Source organism: Oncorhynchus tshawytscha, linkage group LG25, assembly GCF_018296145.1.
Source record: "Oncorhynchus tshawytscha isolate Ot180627B linkage group LG25, Otsh_v2.0, whole genome shotgun sequence".
NCBI lineage: Eukaryota > Metazoa > Chordata > Actinopteri > Salmoniformes > Salmonidae > Oncorhynchus > Oncorhynchus tshawytscha.
In genome coordinates, this window is record NC_056453.1 from 567,679 (window position 1) to 590,354 (window position 22,676).

General features: G+C 41.3%; 1 protein-coding gene across 1 annotated transcript in view; it reads left to right on the top strand.

The window, feature by feature from the left end:
* Positions 1-22,337, top strand: part of LOC112224054 — a 115,346-nt gene extending 93,009 nt beyond the window's left edge. The window contains exon 6 of the mRNA XM_024387337.2: positions 20,084-22,337. Coding sequence (XP_024243105.1) covers positions 20,084-20,846 — 763 coding nt within the window. The 3' untranslated portion in view covers positions 20,847-22,337. The remainder of the gene's footprint in view (positions 1-20,083) is intronic.
* The last annotated feature ends 339 nt before the right edge of the window (positions 22,338-22,676 follow it).

Here is a 22,676-nt window from a genome sequence, read left to right on the forward strand (position 1 = left end):
ACAGCATGTCCCTAGAGAGAATCCCTGATATCTCTCTGGAAAGCAACCCTTGACCTAATTTCATCTACCTTGTTATCTAGAGACTGGACATTACAGAGTAAAATACTCGGAAGCGGTGGGTGGGGTGCGCGCCTCCGAAGTCTGACCAGAAGGCCGCTCCCTCAGTCTGAAAGTTCCAAGACCAGTATTTCATTTAACCAGCTTACCATTTATCTACTACCATTTTCCTTTTTGTGTTTAATGTTTTGTGTTTTGTAATCTAGCTGTTGAGAGCATTAGCAGTAATTGAAAGGTGTCTGGTTTGAATCACCGAACCGTCTAGGTGAAAAATCTTTCGATGTTCCCTTGAGCAAGGCACTTACTACGTCTCTATGTGAAAGCATGGCAATATCTTAACTTTTCATTATTCATGGCTGGCAGCACACTCCTGAAAACGAACTGCTCAGCAAAGAAAAGGCTCTTGAGAACTACCAGATTTATAAAAAAAATAAGCACATTTTCATTGTCTGTGTTTATATGTTTAGGGGGTGTTACTTTGGCAGATGTCACACATCTAAATAAATAGTAAAAAATGATTTATCTAAATATATGGTGTTTCATTCTTTGTTATTTTGATATTCTGAGTAATTAGTAGTTTAGTCAGGATATACACTTTATTCAGTACTACTGCATTTGCTAAATAATTCCAATACATAGCAGCATAAGACCACAACTGAAAATTCAGAAGAATATTTTTCTCGCTGGATACACCACTACCCTCACAAGAAAACTTTTTTCTGTCCCTTTCTACATGCAAGTGGAAGGACTGAAAAAGCATTTAATGCAACTGCTGTGTCAGACTTCAAAAAAACTTTACGGAAAAAGCATAATCTGAGTACGGCGCTCAGAAGCTACTCCCAGGAATCGCAGTTCGACAATAAATGACTGATTTGTTCCATTAAGTTCCATAAAGTCCATCATTTATGTCAAAATGGCCACTTGTTGTTAGCGTGTTCAGCCCACTAATTCATCTTCATGAGGTGCAAGCACTTCGTCCAGACAAAAACTCGAAAATTTCCGTTACAGTCCTTTAGAAGCATGTCAAGCGATGTTTGGAATCTATTCGTTAGGATGTTTTTAACATAAAATAATAAAATAATAAAATAAAATAATGTTCCAACCGGAGAATTCCTTTGTCTGAAGAAAAGCACTGAAACGAGAGGTAACTCTGTTGGGAGCGCACGTCATGAGACCAAGGCACTCTGCCAGACCACTGACTCAAAGTGGTCTCATGAGCCCCTCCTTTATTGTAGAATCCCCATTCAAGTTTCTAAAGACAGTTGACTCAAAGTGGTCTCATGAGCCCCTCCTTTATTGTAGAATCCTCATTCAAATTTCTAAAGACAGTTGACATCTAGTGGAAGTTGTAGGAAGTACAACTTTATCCATATCTCAATGTGTATTCCTTTGAAAAACTACAAACCTCAGATGTCCCACTTCCTGGTTGGAATTTTCTCAGGTTTTCGCCTGCCATATGAGTTCTGTTATACTCACAGACATCATTCAAACAGTTTTAGAAACTTTAGAGTGTTTTCTATCCAATACTAATAATAATATGCATATATTAGCATCTGGGACAGAGTAGCAGGCACTTCACTCTGGGCACGCTATTCATCCAAAAGTGAAAATGCTGCCCCCTATCCCAAAAGAGTTAAAGGCATAGTCAACTTAGTGTATGTATAATTCTAACCCACTGGATATGTGATACAGTGAATTATAAGGGAAATAATCTCTCTGTAAACAATTGTTAGAAAAATGACTTGTCATGCACAAAGTAGATGTCCTAACCGACTTGCCAAAACTATAGTTTGTTAACAAGAAATTTGTGGAGTGGTTGAAAAATGAGTTTTAACTCTTAAGCCCACCCGACACGCAGGCGTGCCAACTAGCCATCTGGAAATGCAAATGCGCTACGCTAAATGCTAATAGCACTCGTTAAAACTCAAACGTTCATTAAAACACACATGCAGGGTACTGAATTAAAGCTACACTCGTTGTAAATCTAGCCAACAAGTCCGATTTTTAAAATGCTTTTCGGCGAAAGCATGAGAAGCTATTATCTGATAGCATGCAACACCCCGAAATACCTGACGGGGACGTAAACAAAATAATTAGCATAGCCGGCGCTACACAAAACGCAGAAATAAAATATAAAACATTCATTACCTTTGACGAGCTTCTTTGTTGGCACTCCTAGATGTCCCATAAAAATCACTATTGGGTCTTTTTTTCGATTAAATCGGTCCATATATACCCTAAATATCGATCTAAGAAAAGTGTGTGATCCAGGAAAAAACACAGTTTTAAAACGCAACGTCATTTTTTTAAATTAAAAAAGTCGACGATAAACTTTCACAAAACACTTCAAAATACTTTTGTAATCCAACTTTAGGTATTAGTAAACGTTAATAATCTATCAAATTGATCACGGGGCGATGTGTATTCAATAGCTCCACGTCTTCAAATCATGGTCGGGAAATCTCTCTTCCAAAACATCCTGTCGGAGACCGGAAGGAATGGGGTCTCTCTTACTCATTTGACCAAGAAACAACGCCCAGGCAATTGACAAGACTGGAGACATCGTGTGGAAGCTGTAGGACTTGCAATCTCAGCCCTATCTAATTTGCTCTCCCATAGACAATACATGCAAGTGGCACATTGATATTTTTTCCAGTTTTCGGTGATCAGTTGTTCTTGCGCTTTTCGATGAAACACTCGTTCTGTTAGATTCACAGCCGTGATTTAACCAGTTTTAGAAACGTCAGAGTGTTTTCTATCCACACATACTAATCATATGCATATACTATATTCTTGGCATGAGTAGCAGGACGCTGAAATGTTGCGCGATTTTTAACAGAATGTTCGAAAAAGTAAGGGGTAGGCTTTTAGTGGTTTTAATGACTCCAACCTAAGTGAATGTAAACTTCCAACGTCAACAGTAGTCTCTATATCGCGTGACAGATTACTTACTTTAAAGTCAGAAAACTTTGGTCATTCATAACACATACACAAATTCCTTGTGACGGTGTACAGTGCCTTGCAAAAGAATTCATCCCCCTTGGCATTTTTCCTATTTTGTTGCGTTATAACCTGTAATTTAAATGGCTCCTGGCCACGTCTGGCAGCGATTACAGCCTCAAGTCTTCTTGGGTATGATGCTACAAGCTTGGCTCACCTGTTTTTGGGGAGTTTCTCCCATTCTTCTCTGCAGATCTTCTCAAGCTCTGTCAGGTTGGATGGGAAGCGTCCCTGCACAGCTATTTTCAGGTCTCTCCAGAAATGTTCAATCGGGTTCAAGTCCGGGCTCTGGCTAGGCCACTCAAGGATATTCAGAGACTTGTCCCGAAGCCACTCATTCTCGTTGTCTTGGCTTTGTGCTTAGGGTCGTGTCCTGTTGGAAGGTGAACCTTCGCCACAGTCTGAGATCCTGAGCGCTCTGGAGTAGATTTTCATCAAGGATCTCTCTGTACTTTGCTCCATTCATCTTTCCCTCGATCCTGACTAGTCTCCCAGTCCCTGCCGCTGAAAAACATCTCCAAAGCTTGATGCTGCCACCTCCATTATTCACCGTAGGGATGGTGCCAGGTTTCTTCCAGACATGACACTTGGCATTCAGGCCAAAGAGTTCACTCTTGGTTTCATCAGACCAGATGATCTTCTTTCTCATGGTCTGGGAGTCATTTTGGTGCCTTTTTGCAAACTACTGAGGAGTGGCTTCCATCTGTCCACTCTCCCATAAAAGCCTGATTGGTGGAGTGCTGCAGAGATGGTTGTCCTTCTTGAAGGTTATCAAAGTGACCATTGGGTTCTTGGTCACCTCCCTGACCAAGGCCCTCCTCCCTGATTGTTCAGTTTGGCCGGGTTGCCAGCTCTTTGAAGAGTCTTGGTGGTTACAAACTTCTTCCATTGAAGATTGATGGAGGACGCTGTGTTCTTGGGGACCTTAAATGCTGCAGAAATGTTTTGGTACCCTTCCCCAGATCTGTGCCTCGACACAATCCTGTCTCAAAGCTCATTGGACAATTCAATCGACCTCATGGCTTGGTTTTTGCTCTGACATGCACTGTCAACTGTGGAACATTATATAGACAGGTGTTTGCCTTTCCAAATCATGTCCAATCAATTTACTTTACCACAGGTGGACTTCAATCAAGTTGTAGAAACATGTCAAGGATGAGCAAAGGAAACAGGATGCACCTGAGCTCAATTTCGAGTCTCATAGCAAAGGGTCTGAATACTTATGTAAATAAGGTATTTAAAAACAAAATGTTATCGATTTGCTAAAATTGATAAAAACCTGTTTTGGCTCTGTCATTATGGCGTAATGTGTGTAGATTGATGAGGAAAAACATTTAATGTGACAAAATGTGGAGTAAGGGAAGGGGTCTGAATGCACTGTATGCTCAAATTTATATCCAAGAGTCTAGGAGGGAACATACAGCCCTAGGCAATGCTGTTGTTTCATTGATTGTACTGGATGGCTTACAATTATAGTGAATTTTTATTTGATTTTGAATTTGTTATATTTTCATAATTAATTGGGTTACATTTTACCATTTTAGCTAGACAGAATATCTCACCATCATGCGTTTCCATCTCCTCCTCTCTCCTTTATTCCTTTATTGAGCGTGCAGAGGGTCTGCCAACGGTTTAGTGAAATGTGTGTCATTGTGAAAACATGTTGCTATTGATGTTTCCAAGCAGATTTCACTTGGTTTCCCAAATGAAGCACTCGGTAGCTGCAGGAACAGCGTTGGAAAGCCCATGGCATACAGAGTTTGGGTGGAATATCACCTGTTGCGCAGTGTGAGCATGCTCCTCAAACAGTGATTGGATGTGTGGGTGTGAAATAAGTGTTATTATATTTATTTCTCAGCTGCTCAAATTAGGCACAGCTCCGCTTTAACACCGAAGTAGCCTACCAGGCATCATTAAGGAACAGAACTGCAGGATAGCTCCCGGCCTCCATTCGCTATTCGATATACGGATGACGTGTTTTTTCTCTTGCCCCTGTCCCTGACCATTTAATAATGGGCCATTCTAAATCAAATACATTTTACATATTAGTAAAACCAAGATTAAACTGTGAAAAGTCTGATGGGTGAACATATGATCACTTGATGAGAGAACAGCTGTGCCGCCTGAGACAAGGAACAGAGCACAAGGTTTTTTGCTAATTTATCAGATCATCAATAGCCTATAGTTGATTTCTAAGACATTCTAAGGTTTGTATCGTTCACAACTAAAGTTGCCAAATAACCCTAAGTCTAGCATATAGGACCTGTTTCAAATGATCACTTTTACGCTCAACAGTTCATACTGTATGTGCACTCGCTCCAGAATGGGAAAAATATCCTTTATATGTTCAATTATATTCTTCTTACTATAAAATAATATAAAATAATGCCACGGGACTTATACGCATATCTTGTCAGCTAAATGAACAAGTCTACAGCGTATGGCATGGAGCGTAGCCAGATAACATATAGTAGATCTACTCATATTCTGTTCTTCTGAAATACATTTTCTTCATATCATAATGTTTCTTTAGACCTGACTAAAATAAATAATTGTGGTGTATGTTACATTGATTTTCCTAGACTTCTCCAAATGAGTCTATACTAAATTTCAAACAAATCTCAAATTATTGATGTGATCAGCTGGAAAACATATTGGATCAGGACATATGTCAAATTCCTTTAGAGCAAATAAAGTATGATGTCAAAAGCAGAATTCTTATAGGCCTGGTATATTTTTCAGGTTGAAAAAGAAAAAGGAGAGCTGCACACTCTAGGAGCACAGATGCAACAATTGAATAACCAACGTTTCAACAGACAAGCTGTCTTCAGCAGAGTACGCCGCTTGTCTGTCGAAACGTTGGTTGCTCAATTATTTCATTTGAGCTCCTACAGTGTGCGGCTCTCCTTTCCCTTGTCAGGAGTAGCGCTAGCCAGCACCTCGTCTTAACAGGTGTGCATTTCCTTCACCTCCATATTTTTCAGGTTGTCTTACCATTAGAATGGTTTCAGCATCCTCTGCCAGATCACTTGCCCTCTTCTCCTCCTCTGGAGGAGAATAACTCACGTCTAATGCCACTCACCTCTGCATTCAAGAAACACAAAAGATACATATTTCTATACAATCTCCAAGAGAGAATGGATGGATGCTCACAAATAAACTGAAAACAGTACATTAAATATCTTAAATGGCAGGTCTCTGTCTGAACTGACCTATCAGCGGTCAGTGCAGCAGCCTGGGGATGGAATTGTTGAGGAATAGTATGAGGTAGAGGAGGACATCTCAAGCACTTGGGTTTGTGGGGACAGCTTGGGCTCAGTGCCTTCCTTGGCTATCTACACTACCGTTCAAAAGTTTGGGGTCACTTAGAAATGTCCTTGTTTTTGAAAGAAAAGCCTTTTTTTTGTCCATTAAAATAACATAAAATTGATCAGAAATACAGTGTATACATTGTTAATGTTGTAAATGACTATTGTAGCTGGAAACGGCAGATGTCCCCCCTTTGACAGGGTGATGACTGCGGCATCTTTCCAATGTTTGGGGATCTCAGACGATACGAAAGAGACATTGAACAGGCTAGTAATAGGGGTTGCAACAGTTTCGGGCGGATAATTTTAGAAAGAGAGGGTCCAGATTGTCTAGCTCAGCTGATTTGTAGGGATCCAGATTTTGCAGCTTCAAAACTTCAGCTATCTGAATTTGGGTGAAGGAGAAGGGGCTTGGGAAAGTTGCTGCTGGGTGGTGCAGAGCTGTTGGCCAGGGTAGGGATAGCCAGGTGGAAAGCATGGCCAGCCGTAGAAAAATGCTTACTGAAATTCTTGATTATAGTAGATTTTTCGGTGGTGACAGTGTTTCCTAGCCTCAGTGCAGTGGGCAGCTGGGAGGAGGTGCTCATATTCTCCATGGTCTTTACAGTGTCCCGAATTAGTCAATTAGTGAATTAGTGCTACAAGATGGAAAATTCTATCTGAAAAAGCTAGCCTTTGCTTTCCTAACTGACTGAGTATTAGTTGATTAGTTCCTGACTTCCCTGAAAAGTTGCATATTGCGGGTGCTATTCGATGCTAATGCAGTACGCCACGGGATGTTTTTGTGCTGGTAAAGAGCAGTCAAGTCTGGGTTGAATCAAGGGCTATACAAGTTCTTAGTTCTACATTTTTTAATTGGGGCATGCTTATTTAAGATGGTGAGGAAAGCACTTTTAAACAGCAACCAGACGTCCTTTACTGATGGGATGTCAATATCCTTCCAGGATATCTGGGCCAGGTCGATTAGAAAGGCCTGCTAGCTGAAGTGTTTCAGGAAGCATTTGACAATGATGAGGGGTGGTCGTTTAACCGTGGACCCATTACGGACACAGGCAATGAGGCAGTGATCGCTGAGATCCTGGTTGAAGACAGCAGAGGTGTATTTAGAGGGCAAGTTGATCAGGATGATATCTATGAGGGTGCCCATGTTTACAGATTTAGGGTTGTACCTGGTAGTTTCCTTGATAATTTGCGTGAGATTGAGGGCATTTAGTTTAGATTGTAGAACGGCCGGGGTGTTAAAACCTCTCTGGGATATGTGGGACGCTAGTGTCCCACCTGGCCAAAAGCCAGGGAAAATGCAGAGCACCAAATTCAAATAAATTACTATAAAAATCTAACTTTCATTAAATCACACATTCAAGATAGCAAATTAAAGCTACACTTTGTGGTGAATCCAGCCAACATGTCAGATTTCAAAAAGGCTTTTCGGCGATGCTATTATCTGAGGATAGCACCTCCATAAAACAAAGAGAGAAAAGGATATTTCAACCCTGCAGGCGCGACACGAAACGCAGAAAAAATATATAATTCATGCCTTACCTTTGACGAGCTTCTTTTGTCGGCACTCCAATATGTCCCATAAACATCACAAATGGTTCTTTTGTTTGATTAATTCCGTTGATATATATCCAAAATGTTCATTTATTTGGCGCGTTTGATCCAGAAAAACACTGGTTCCAACTTGCGCAACGTGACTACAAAATATCTCAAACGTTACTTGTAAACTTTGCCAAAACATTTCAAACTACTTTTGTAATACAACTTTAGGTATTTTCTAACGTAAATAATCAATAAAATTGAAGACGGGATGATCTGTCTTCAATATAGGAGGAAAACAAACTGTAGCTAGCTTTCTGGTCACACGCCTCTATCTAACAGTACACTTCAAGTGACCCTCGTTCAAGATGGCCGTACTTCTTCATTACACAAAGGAAAAACCTCAACCAATTTCTAGACTGGTGACATCCAGTGGAAGCGGTAGGAACTGCAAGAAGGTCCTTTAGAAACCTGGATTCCCAATGAAACCCATTGAAAAGAGAGTGACCTCAAAAAAAATATCTGAATGGTTTGTCCTCTGGGTGTCGCCTGCTAAATAAGAAGTTCTGTTATACCCACAGACATTATTCAAACAGTTTTAGAAACTTCAGAGTGTTTTCTATCCTTATATGCATATCTTGTCTTCTGGGGATGAGTAGCAGGTAGTTAAATTTGGGCATGCATTTCATCCGGACGTGAAAATACTGCCCCCTGTCACTTAAGCATGTCCCAGTTTAGGTCACCTAACATTACGAACTCTGAAGATAGATGGGGGGAAATCAATTCACATATGGTGTCCAGGGCACAACTGGGGGCTGAGGGGGTCTATAACAAGTGGCAACGGTGAGAGACTTATGTCTGGAAAGGTGGATTTTTAAAGTAGAAGCTCGAACTGTTTGTGCACAGACCTGGATAGAAAGACAGAACTCTGCAGGCTATCTCTGCAGTAGATTGCAACTCCGCCCCCTTTGGCAGTTCTATCTTGCCTGAAAATGATTTAGTTGGGGATGGACATTTCAGAATTTTTTTGGTGGCCTTCCTAAGCCAGGATTCAGACACGGCTAGTGCATTAGGGCTGGCGGGGTGTGCTAAAGAAGTGAATAAAACAAACTTAGGGAGGCGGCTTCTGATGTAAACATGCATGAAATCAAGGCTTTTACGGTTACAGAAGTCAACAAATAAGAGTGCCTGGGGAATAAGTGTAGTTCTGGGGGCTACAGGGCCTGGGTTAACCTCTACATCAGCAGAAGAACAGAGGAGGAGTAGGATAAGTGTACGGCTAAAGGATAAAATAACTGGTTGTCTAGTGCGTTGGTAACAGAGAATAAAATGAGCAGATTTCTGGGCATGGTAGAATAGATTCCTGGCATAATGTACAGAAACGGGTATGGTAGGATGAGAGCACAGTGGAGCTAAACCTAGACATTGAATGACGATGAGATTGTTTGTGTCTCTGGAGGTACCAGTTAAGCCAGGTGAGGTCTCAGCATTTGTGAGGTGTGGGAAAAAAGCGGTATCTAAGGCATGGTGAGTGGGGCTGGGGGCTCTACAGTGAAATAAGACAATAATTACTAACCGACACAGCAGTAGACAAGGCATATTGACATTAGGGAGAGGCATGTGTAGCCGAATGATCATAGGGTCCAATGAGCAACAATATGTGAGTCAGGGAACCGCTAGGTGAGCGGGAGACACGGCAATTCAGAAAGCTAGCGGGCCGGGGCTAGCAGATGGGTCTTTGGTGACATCGCAACGGAAAAGCCTTTTGAAACCACCTTGGACGATTAAGTCTGCAGACCAGTCGTGATGGATTGGCGGGGCTCCGTGTCAGCAATAAAGGGTCCAGGCCAATTGGCAAAAGAGGTTTTGTAGCCCAAGAATTAGCTGGTATACCTATTCGGCTAGCCGGGAGATGGGCCTAGCTTGAGGCTAGCTCAAGGCTAACTGATGCTTGCTTCTGGACAGGCGTTAGCCAGCAATGGCCACTCGGTTGCATCCAACTAGCTGCGATGATCTGGTGTAATGGTCCAGAACTTGAGATAGGGATCCGGTGATGTGGTCGAGAAAAGCAGTCCAATATGCTCTGGGTTGATATCGCTAGGATTTGGATTTGAAACAATAGCCTACAAGCTGTGGTCAACTATTTTAGCACTGTTTCGTGCTGCTCTATGACAAGCATGGGGACTGGTCTTGATAAATCAATGAGTTTTCTTATTTTCACTGAATCTCTTTTTGGGTATTGGTTAGACTACAATTAGGTTGTGGAAATGTTATGCTCTTAGTACTGTAACCTACTTCCGACCGTCACATTGTACAGCGCCATATTTTCCGTTCCATCCTAACAGAAACTCTGAAGGTTTCGGTTTTTGATTTTCTTGGAATAGAAACACCATAATATTAATCTAATTAATTAAACTAAATTTCTTCAAATCTATCCCATATACTATGTTCTTACAAATAAAGGTTTTAAATTTTCTAGCACAGCCAATATTGAAGACTATCAAATGCTTTTCAAAGATGCCCTCTGGTGGTCATACTAGAACTAACTAGCATTAATGGTAACAATGGCTGACAATTTAAAAAAATAACGTTGCCATAGAATTCTGCGGCAGCCCGCAAGGTGTGCTTCAGTATGATGCAACTTTTAAAGGAAGAACCACTGTAGCTACATGATGTAGCTATCGTAAACACCTTTAACTTCTTGGCGCACCCATCCGTCAACATCCACTGAATTGCAGAGCGCCAAATCAAATTAAATTACTAAATATATTTAATTTTCATGAAATCACAAGTGCAATATAGCAGAACACAGCGTAGCTTGTTGTTAATCCACCTGGCATGTCAGATTTCAAAAAGGCTTTACAGCAAAAGCTATCCAATCGTTTATGTTAGGACATCTCTCTCAGCAGACAAAACATTTCAAACAGCTAGCAGCAAAGTAGATCGGTCACGAAAGTCAGAAAAGCAATAAAATGAATCGCTTGACGATCTTCAGATGTTTGCACTCAAGAGACTCCCAGTTACACAATAAATGTTCCTTTTATTCGATAAAGACTCTTTTTATATCCAAAAACCTCCATTTGGTTGGCGCGGTTTGTTCAGAAATCCACAGGCTTGTACAGGTCATGACGGGCAGATGAAAATTCCAAATAGTATCCGCAAAGTTCGTAGAAACATGTCAAACGTTTTTTTTAATCAAACCTCAAGTTGTTTTTACAATAAATAATCGATAATATTTCAACCGGACCATAGCTTTTTCAATAGGAGAGAGAAAGAAAATGTCTGCTCCAAGCTGTTGCGAATGCAAAACTCTGCTGGCACCCAGCCATCCACTGACGCGATGTGATCGTTCTCGCTCATTTTTCAGAATAAAAGTCTGAAACTATGTCGAAAGACTGTTCACGCCATGTGGAAGCCCATAGGGAAAGGAATCTGGTTGATATCCATTCGAAATGGAGGGAAGGCATGCAATGGAACAGGGAGTTCTGTTGGCAGATTGGATTGTTTGACTGATCGACTGACTGCAACAACTTTTTCAAACAGGTTTTACATTTGTTTTAACGTGATTTACACCATGTTGGGTTATGTTTTCAGTTGTTGTTAAAGACTACTGGGAGTTCTGATAACCTTTTGTTGTTGTGTGGTAAAATAGTTAGAGATTTTGATTGTGTGATTGAGACTGGGTTTAAAATGCACTTTATGAACAGACAAATATTGCGTGATTAAGGTCACTTGATCTCATTTACCGTGTTGCACTCTTTTTAGGCACAAGTTACAGGACTTTTCTTGAGGAACCAGAGACCATTGTGCTGTGACATTATTATGTGTGTGATCATTTATTTTGGTAATACAACCAATGCAAAAGAACAGTTCTTTTTGAAGTTATTTCCATTGTTTTAATCCTTGTGTGGTGTTCGGGACTGTGGGACCCGTTTACTAAAATGTTTACTAAAAGAAAAATGATACAATTTAATATTTTTTTCAACCTGAGACTCATTGGCCTTGGCTCATTTTCTGTGAAGAACATGTAAAAAAGAAGTGAGTGCACAATGTGCACCCCCTACACATTTATATTACATATGTCGTGTTCGTGTCCACTGGACCCGAGGGGAAAACAAGTGTGTGTATAGGTGAAAACAAGTAAAAATGAAGCAAAAAGGTTTGCTGTGTGCCTTCACTCTGTCTTCCTCCTCCATGGGCCTGCTGTTTCAACATAGCAGCAAGAACCTGTCTGTCTCCCTGCCTGTCTGCCTGTCTCCTGCTTTTCTCAAACTCTTTACCTTTTGTACTGTGTGAAACTACACAATGTCTTGTGGGAACCTGCACAGTGAGTTGGAAGAAGAGGATGAGGGTGACCCTCAGCCAGCCCCAGGACCAGGCCGTCAGCAGCCAGCCCCAGGACCAGCCCATCAGCAACCAACTCATCAGTAGCTTGCAGGGGTAGAAATATGGATGTAAACATTTTTGAAATTGAATGCTCTTCTTGCCCAAGAAATTAGCCATCCTGCATGGCTGCCAACGTGATGAGGATGTAACCAGGGCCGACGCGGATGGTAGTTACTCATGTGCAGGATGTAAAGTCTTCTTTTGAATTGTTCATCACAGACACATCAAAAAATCATTCTGGTCTGCACTAAATTGGAGGGAAGGCATGTTTTTTGAGAGAGATGCATACTTTGGAGTTCATATCCTTACTGGTGTTTTCCAGTCCAATAGGGAATCGACAAAATCCCTGTGGGTTGTTAGTAGTTACCAGAAACTGGCAGAGAACTTTTCTGTGCAACAATGTCTCTGGAAAACTTCCACATTATTTCCAGGATTATGCGCTTCGATAACTGTCAGCGGCAGAGAGACAAGCTAGCTGCAATCAGGTCAATGTGGGATATGTGGTTGGACCGCCTTCCCCTACAACCCTGGGCCCAACATTACTGTTGATGAGCGTCTTATGCCATTTAGGGGCTGCTGCCTCTTCAGGCAGTACATACTGTCTAAACCCGCTAAATATGGAATCAAGATCTGGGCTGCCTGTGGTGCTGGTTCATCATATGCGTGGAACTTGCAAGTGTATACGGGGAAGCCAGATGAAGGAGCCCCTGAGAAGAACCAAGGGATGCGGGTTGTCCTGGACGTAACACAGGGACTTCGTGGCCACAACATCACATGTAATCACTTTTTTACTTTGCACAAGTTGGGACAGGAGCTCCTCAAGTGGAAGCTAACGATTGTAGGAACAGTACGAAAAACAAGCCAGAGCTCCCACTTCAGCTGTTGAATGCACAGAACAGGCCTATCAATTCAAGTTTGTGTTCACGGCCGACATGTCCCTAGTGTCCTACGTGCCAAAGAAAGGCCAATATGTGGTACTCATGAGTACGCTGCATAGGGATGGGCCATCTGTGGCCAGGAACATCAAAAACCAGAAATCATAATGGATTACTATGCCACAAATGGAGGGGCGGACAATTTAGACAAGCTGGTGACTAGCTACAGCTGCAAAAGACAAATCCTACGCTGGCCACTTGTGATATTCTTCAACATCTTGGATATCTCGGCTTACAATGTGTTTGTAATCTGGATGGTGTTGAACACAGATTGGGGCAGAGGGAAGCTCCAGAGCAGACAGCTCTTTCTTGAGAAGCTGGGCAAGGCATTGGTAAGACCTCAAATCCAGAGGAGGAAACATATCCCAAGGACCCCAGCTTCTGCAGCCATCGTGAGGAGGATTCAGGAGGAGGATGCTAGTGCCCCATCTACCCGACCCACAGAAGCAACAGCGCCAATACAGGAAGTAAGTGTGAGTGATTTGTGAGTGATGTTGTTGCATGTGTGTGTGTCTGACTCTCCTACCTTGGCCTATATATTTGTTTATTTATTTTACCCCCTTTTTCTCCCCAATTTCGTGGTATCCAGTTGTTAGTAGTTACTATCTTGTCTCATCGCTATAACTCCCGTACGGGCTCGGGAGAGATGAAGGTCGAAAGCCATGGAAACACTGTGCACCTGGCAACCTGGTCAGCGTGCACTGCGCCCGGGCCCGTCACAGAAGTCGCTAGTGTGTGATGAGACAAGGATATCCCTACCGGCCAAACCATCCCTAAACCAGACGATGCTAGTTGGCCTATATATTTGAGTGAGTTAGTGAGTGAGATGTTCGTAAAATTCCTGAAGAAAGTGTTTTCATCATTCTAGATTAGCAACAAGAAGAAGCCCTGCGATGTGTGTGGACCTAATAAGGCCAGGAAGACATGGCACACATGCATCAAGTGCAAGAAATAAATTAGCATCACACACACAGTAAAACTCTGTCCCTCATGTGGTGTGTAGACCGGCCTTAATTTGTGTTAAATGGGGCTCATTTACAATTTTCCATAAAATACTGTATGTAAAATGTGTCTTTTGTTCCATTCAAAGCAATAAACATAAATAGTTATGAAAACCTTGTTTCATTTGTATTTGTTCAAGATTAACATGATTTATTCTACCCAGGTCTTGATTATAATAGATTTTTGTTGACAAAAATCAGATTTTGTATTTTTTTTTAAATAATTTAAAAAAATTGATAAATGTGATTTAGCAGAGGTATATGGCCAATATTAACCATGTATGCTGTCTATATTGCTTGTAATTGATATAATTCAACATCTTAGTATTTTTACGTTTTACGCCTTCATTGGGTATTTGTTAGTCCTATTCAATTACCATGCGAAATAGGTTAAGTAAGTAATTAGCCCTAATGTGTCTGGATCGTTTACCTTTGAACAATGTGTGTGAATAAGTGACGGAACGATGCACTTTGAGATGCAATCTGAGTGACAGCGCAGTATTGTCACAATAATGTGACAAAACGTGCCACCAATGAGTAGTGCACTACAAATGGAATAGGGTGCCAATTGAGACACAACCATAGGTCTCCGAGAGAATTTATTGCACTTGAAAGTCCCTGGCAATGTTCTTATTAGCATGCCAACCTTGTAAAGTACAAACGGTTGTCAAACTCTTTTTAATCACATCATAATTAATATTCGTATTAAACAGGGTAGCATGCAGGAAGCTCAGCATATTCGTTCAATGGCTGTGAGTAGATCTCCTGGAGCATTGCACAAACACACGCCAACACATACAGCATACAGACTAGTATGCATGCACACAGACACTATGCACACATACAATATGCACGCTCATGCACAACACATACAGTGTGCAGGTTTTGCATGCAATGACAAACACATAGTATGCAGGCCATATGTAGAGTATGTACACATGTGCACAAACACACACATAGTATGCATTCACACACAAACACACATGCAGAGAGGGAGAGATAACTAGGATATTTTGTTTTAGCAGCAGAGGAGAAATCTGTAGCCATAGCCAATTAATGGCTTGCAAATCCTCAGGGAACGAGTGGTATAAGAGTGCTTTTCTCTTCTCACCGACATGCAAAGATTGGGTTAGTTAGTTGACTAGTTGGAACATATTAACTATTGATAACCCCTTTACAGATCCATCAGCAAAGAAAGTCTGTGCTGGCGCAGGGAAGTTGGACTGACCTATTTCTAGATTTAACAGCCATACAAAACTCTCCCTCCCTTGTTGCCATGGAGACACCCTCAGGTCTCTGTGAATAAACAGTAAGAGATGGGGAGAGATGGGGAGAGAGAGGGAGAGAGAAAGCATCACTTAGAGCATCTGCTATATGGCTAAAATGTAAAGCAGAGAGGGCGAAAGAGTGAGGGAGACAGAGAGCATGAGGAAGGGAGAGAGACCATAAAGAGACAGCGAGAGAGAGAGAACAAAAGCGTGAATATTGGCATGAGAACCAGGCCCTGTTTTCAATTTTGACAGCAAATCCCCAACAAGCATTGTCAGTTTCGTTAAACACTGTCAGAAACACATATTTTCCTGTCACAGATGAAGAATGGATTGAAGCCAAATGTGCCATGTCAGTTATTTTTAGATATGTTAAGATGCGCTGGATTTACCTCCAGTGCACACATCCCCCTGTAAAACAGAAGAATGGGGAAAGTAGTTCAATTATTTGTACTCATTTATGGACATTTATGGTCTCTGAAGTCAGACAATAAAAATGGCTCACTCCTCGGGGCTTTGTTGAGTGGGTTTCCTTTTTAGGTTTCACTAACAGCATTTGAGAATTAAGAAGACACATTTTAAAATTAGATCTCAATACTGTACCATATTTCCTTATTACCTTTACCATTCGGCCATTAGATTTGCCACCAATGCTCCTGATAGGACACATCACTGCACTCTATACTCTTCTGTAAACTGGTCATCTCTGAATATCTGTTGCAAGACCCATTGGTTAATATGCTTATTTATAAAACCCTCTTAGGCTTTCCTCCCCCTATCTGAGATATCTACTGCAGCCCACATCCTCCACATTCAAACCCGTTCTGCTAGTCACATTCTATTTAAGGTCCCCAAAGCACACACATCCCTGGGTCACTCCTCTTTTTAGTTCGCTGCAGCTAGCGACTGGATCGAGCTTCAACAAACACTCAAACGGGACAGTTTTATCTCAATCTCTTCATTCAAAGACTCAATCATGGACACTCCTACTAACAGTTGTGGCTGCTTTGTGTGATGCATTGTTGTCTCTATCTTCTTGCCCTTTGTGCTGTTGTCTGTGCCCAATCATGTTTGTACCATGTTTCTTGCTGCTACCATGTTGTGTTGCTACCATGTTGTGTTGCTACCATGTTGTTATGTTGTGGTGCTACCATGCTGTGTTGTCATGTTGTGTTGCTACCATGCTGTGTTGTCATGTTGTGGCCTTGCTATCTTAGGTCTCTCTTTATGTAGTGATGTGTTGCCTCTCTTGATGTGAGTTCTGTCCTATATTTATATTGTATTTATTTTTAAGCCCAGGCCCCTGTCCCTGCAGGAGGCATTTGGCCTTTTGGTAGGCCGTCTTGTAAATAAGAATTTGTTATTAACTGCCTTGCCTAGTTAAATAAAGGTTAAATAAATAAAAATAAAACTAGTTTGTTGAAATCTGCAATCCGACTAGCTGAAATGAGGTTCCAAGCCATTGACAATTCTCGGTTATCCATAATGTCTATGGAAGCAGTGTCAGTTTTCAAAATAACAATAAGCCAACTCTGAGCCTTAACCAAAACAAAAAAACATGACAATTTGTCTTGCCTCGGATCCACAACCAGTAGTAACCACACACTTAATTGAAGGTTATCTTAAAATGAAAAGACTAATGTAACATTCTGCACCACAATAACATTGTTGCCGAGGTTGACTTGCCAGGTAGCTACAGGATTTGAGTAACTCAGACGTTTTCTAATAACAGCTGAGCTAACCTATGTGAAGTGCTAGTTTGCAATGACGATAGCTGACTGAATGTAGTTGAAATCAGGTGGTCAAACGAGATACATGGGAGTATTTGACAGCACTAGTGCCACTTGCGTCATGACCGCAACACATTTTGTAACACAGAAAGACGGAAAACATGGAAAATGTTTATCACTCATAAGATGCTGCAACAAAGACGTCTCTGCATAAACAAATGAATGCTAGCTAGCTAATTTCTCCTCTTCGGTCCTACATTTATAATGAATTCAATTGAGTTTTTTTGGTTGTTTAGTTTAGTTTAGTGGTTTAGTTTTCTGTAACTTCTTAGCAAGTAAGGTGTGCATGTGGTTAATGCTAGCTAATCCATAACACCATCTAGACTGGACTCTGAAATTGGACTCGGAAATTATGTTTTGGGGTACATGGGCTACAGCCAGCTGCTTAGCTATTTTTACACCAGGGATGGGCAACTTTGACTTTTATGGGGGTGGGGGCCACAAACTTGAACTCATCATGAGGGGTCGTGGCGGGTCTGCGTTCCCACATATATACCTACATCCATAACCACACCTTTAGTCAGAGCCGGCCCTAGCCTATTGGGTTTTGTTTTGAACTTCTGTTTTGAACATCTTTTAACAATATCTTGTATCTTGTTTTGAACTTCTGTTTTGAACATCTTTTAACAATATCTTGTTAAAACATACATTGGAGTGCAGTTTTGAAGTTTTGAACTTCTGTAGGCTATTTATGGCCTGTAGGCCTCATTAACCTGAGCTCATACAACTTGTTTTTGAGTTTTAAAAAAGCATAATATATGGATTACTTTGACTATAACAAATACTCAGATGAAACATATTGTGCTATTTATCACAGACTAATTTGTGTCGTTGGCCCTGGGGTCATCCTCTTGGTGGGGATGAAGACCAGGACAAATTCCCATTCTTTGACCGGAATGTAGCAACAACCTCAGCAGGGCCCTCTTCCTCATCACTGGAATGTTCCACATCGGTTGTCTCTTGGTCTGGATCATATTCTGTGTTGTCTTCAACTTCTGACACTTCCTCCTCCAATGCATCTTCACTGTCAGTTGCCTGGCCTCTCTCCTCCTCACCAGTGTCATGATCAAAGATATGATCAAGAGCCTCACATACAGTATATCGTTTGGTCATTGTGCTGCCACATAATGAACTGTGAGCAAGGCCTCAAAATAGCTTCATATACCAGAGCTGCAAGAACAGGTATATATATTATTGAAACAATTCTGAGATTGTTTGTGAGAATGCCAACAGGTGTGGTTCCCGTAGGGGAAAGATTCTATTGAGGAAAGGTTGCCATGGAAGCCAAGACGGGGAATGAGGTTTGTGTGTGTGTGTGTGCTCAAACACACATGCATGTGGGGTCTGGGAGAGGAAGTGTGTCATTCTGATGAATGGGCATGTGCCTGAACTCAATTTTATACACTAATTGGAGTCTCACCCATTAATTTCAAATGACCTGTCATTTTGGACCGGGAACACCACAGGTGTACAAAAGCTAAATAAACACACCCAAAATGTTATGAAAATCATCTAAATGTATTTTGTGTGTTCAGATGCTCTGTGTGGACAAAGTCATGGAACCTTATGACAATCAGATTAAATAAACAACATTTTTCATAGAGAAAACTTGTAAATCGGTCCAATTTGACAGGAACACAACAGGAGGGTAAAGACGATACACTAATTTATGTTTTATTTAACTAGGCAAGTCAGTTAAGAACAAATTCGTATTTATAATGACAGCCTAGGAACAGTAGGTTAACTGCCTTGTTCGATCTAGCAACTTTCGGTTACTGGTCCAACGCTCTAACCACTAGGCTACCTGCCGCCCCTTTATCACTCAAAGTGTAATGAACGATTGCACCACAAATAGATTTCCAGGGTATTGATGCATCCTTCTCCTAATACAGCCTCTTCCAACACCAAGGGTGGGGGAAGGGTATCCATCTTTAAAAGTTGAGTTTTTCTCTGATGTCAAATCAACTCATACTTTTGCTAGCTAGCTAACTACCTTAGCTGTTGTGCTAGCTAACATGTTACTGAACTGTGACACTAGCATACTGTCATGCATATTGGTATTAAGACAGGAGCGTATTCACCTAAAAATATAATTGTTTAGGCAAATCATTAGTTAGCTAGCCACCTATCACATGAATTCTGCAAAAATATGAAAGCTACCCAGTCAGTCAGTGGCACTGACAGAATGAAAATGTCAGTGTTTCACTCTATCCCATAAAACATGACATTGCTAAGTAGGCATCATTTAGATAATAAAATGTTAAAGCTAATTAATAAGTTAGACCCTTACTGGACAACTTTGGTAGGTAGTTTCCAACAGATGTTTCTAATCCACCTGATTGGTCATCAACTGTTACTGGTCTTGGAACTCATGTGTGAACTCATGGGAACCTGCTTCTGGTAAACTTTTCCCACAAGTGACACTAAATATTATTGTTTTCAAAAGTTTGCCGCAGATTCACCATTAGTGGCAAATGTTTGCAAACTTCTGGCAACATTTTGTGGCACACTATTTAGTTTGCAGCAAATTTACAAACTTGAGGGAAGTTTGCAGCAACATATTCATTTCTGTAGGGTGAATTATAAATAATTACACAAAGTTTATGCAATCCCAGTACTTCAGAGAATAAACATATTTTTTGGGGCTTGAATTGTATGGGATGGATTTCTATTCCTATTTTCTCTCTTTCCCTCTCCGCTTTGTCGTGTGAAAATGAGAAATCATGCAATAATGGTTTGGGAGCAAAAGGTCATCTATCCTCTCTTTTTTTCCCTTTTCTATTCTCTGCATCTCTTCAGGTTTGACACTGGGAGGGATGGTGGTGACGACCGCCAGCGCAGCAGGTTCCAGAATATGCAAACCCTGTCTCGTTCAGCGTGGAAGAAAGATTGGAGGGAGGTGCCCTACACCCGTCTGGACAGAGGACTAAAACCTGCTCCTCCCTCTCTCCGCACACGATCGGTCCCCATCATCCTCTCTCTCCAGGGACACGGCCGTGAGGAGGGTCACATGGATGAGACCAGGCAGGGGGTCTCGCAGGGAGGAGGTCTCGCTGGGCCAGGTCACAAGCCCCAAGGACCTGCCAATGGCAGCAGCCACACCCCCCGTCACTCAACCATCTCTTCCTCTGAGACTGTACTAGAATCTGAGGCCAGATCCAGTCATTTGCGTCCCTGCGGCGTTAAGACTGTACTGGGGTTAGGGACAAGCTCTAGCCACGTGCACCACGGCTCCTCTGAAACTCCAGTAGGGCCAGGGGGCTCGTTCCAACACGCCGGGACAGCAGCATCCAGATCAGGTGTTCCCAGGTTGAACAGCAGGAACACTATTATTGCTGTGACCGTGCTGGAGTCCGAGGGAAAGAACATGCGGTATACACCCAGATTGCTATACAGCTGTCCCGGGAGCAGGGGTCCTCAGGCAGGAGGCCAAAGGGAGGCCCAGGGGCTCGGGGAACAATACGCCCCCCCACCCCTGATGGATGGAGGGGCAAACTGCTTCCTGACAGCAGTGGTGAGCAGAGGTGCTGGAATTGATTATGCCAAAACTTCTGCCAGCTGAGTGGACTAGATCTTGCCGACAGGTGTGGTGATATTGATGATTTGTCGCCACAGATGGTTTGTTTACATAGCAGGTTAGGATAATTCATGTTGGGGCAGGGATGTGCAAATATGACAAAATACAATTTCAAAATACCATAAAGAACAACGTATGAAAATAAACTACAAAATACTTCTATTTTGAAATGTATTTAATTAAAATAAATGTATTTTGTATTTTAAAATACAGAAATACATTTGCAAGTTGCCGGACCGAACAGCAACAACATTCTCAGTAACGGTTACAGAAACATTTGACTTGCTATGACTGTGATACGCTGTTGTTTATCAACATGAGTTGAATGCACTGACTGTAAGTCACTCAGGATAAGAGTGTCTGCTAAATGACCAAAATATAAATGTATATGTGAAAATAAACATACCAAAGCACACTAGGTATTACTATTGGCCTTGTTTCGGGGCGAAGCTCATTAGAGTAATACTCAGCATGCTTTTCAATTGTTCATTTGTACATATACAATTATATTTTGTTAATTTATCAGATGCTCTTAACACACCATATTGCCATCAGAATTTTGATACCAACGCAGGGTGAAAGGGGGCCACAAAATTGTGAACCGCTATAAAAAGAATTGTATAGAAAAAAGTATTTTGTCATTTGAAAATACAAAATATAGCTCTCAACAATATCTTGTTAAAACATACATTGGAGTGCAGTTCAGCCCAGTGTAATACAAATTACACAAAATACTCAGAAGTAATTGAAATACACATTTCAAATACATGTAACAGAAATACTGCCCATCTCTGGTTGCAGGTTAGGTGAATTAACGTGGTAGGTTAGAATTAACACAGCAGGTTTGGTGAATTAATGTAGCATGTTAGGAGAATGGGGTTAAGGTTAGGAAGAAGTGTTAGGCATAGCTACAATGCTACAGTTGTCAACAACTGTTGTCCCTGACGTGGCCACTAGTTTGCGCTCTAGTCCTCCATCTGGCCACAATGGTAAAAACATAAACAATATCTGGTGACAAATCATCAGTAACATGACACCTGCAGGGAAAGATTCCGCCCACCTGCATCGACAACATGAGGGGAGTGGGACCACCTGCCTAAAAAATTGGACCAATCACAGATGGCCCCCGGTTTCTGTAAAAGAGCCACAGCAGCGTGGACTGCAGAAAAGAATTTATTGATACATTTAAGACCTTGAATTATGAAGAATACACACACAGTCTATGTGAATAATGTGAAACAATGCAGACGGACATAAAGACTGGAGTGGGAGATTGATTTAAAAGTGTATAAAATAATATATACATGATCTATATGGCACTATCTAAACAACGCTTCTACTTAGAAACCAAAATAGTGTGTCATCGCTATGTTGTTTCTCTATTGTAAAGAAATCTAATTGTATATGTCATATATATAAAGTGGGGAGAACAAGTATTTGATACACTGCTGATTTTGCAGGTTTTCCTACTTACAAAGCATGTAGAAATCTGTAATTTTTATCATAGGAACACTTCAACTGTGAGAGACGGAATCTAAAACAAAAATCCAGAAAATCACATTGTATGATTTTTAAGTAATTAATTTGCATTTTATTGCATGACATAAGTATTTGATAACCTACCAATCAGTAAGAATTCCGGGTCTCACAGACCTGTTCGTTTTTCTTTAAGAAGCCCTCCTCTTCTCCATTCATTACCTGTATTAACTGCACCTGTTTGAACTCGTTACCTGTATAAAAGACACCTCTCCACGCACTCAATCAAACAGACTCCAACCTCTCCACAATGGCCAAGACCAGGGAGCTGTGTAAGGA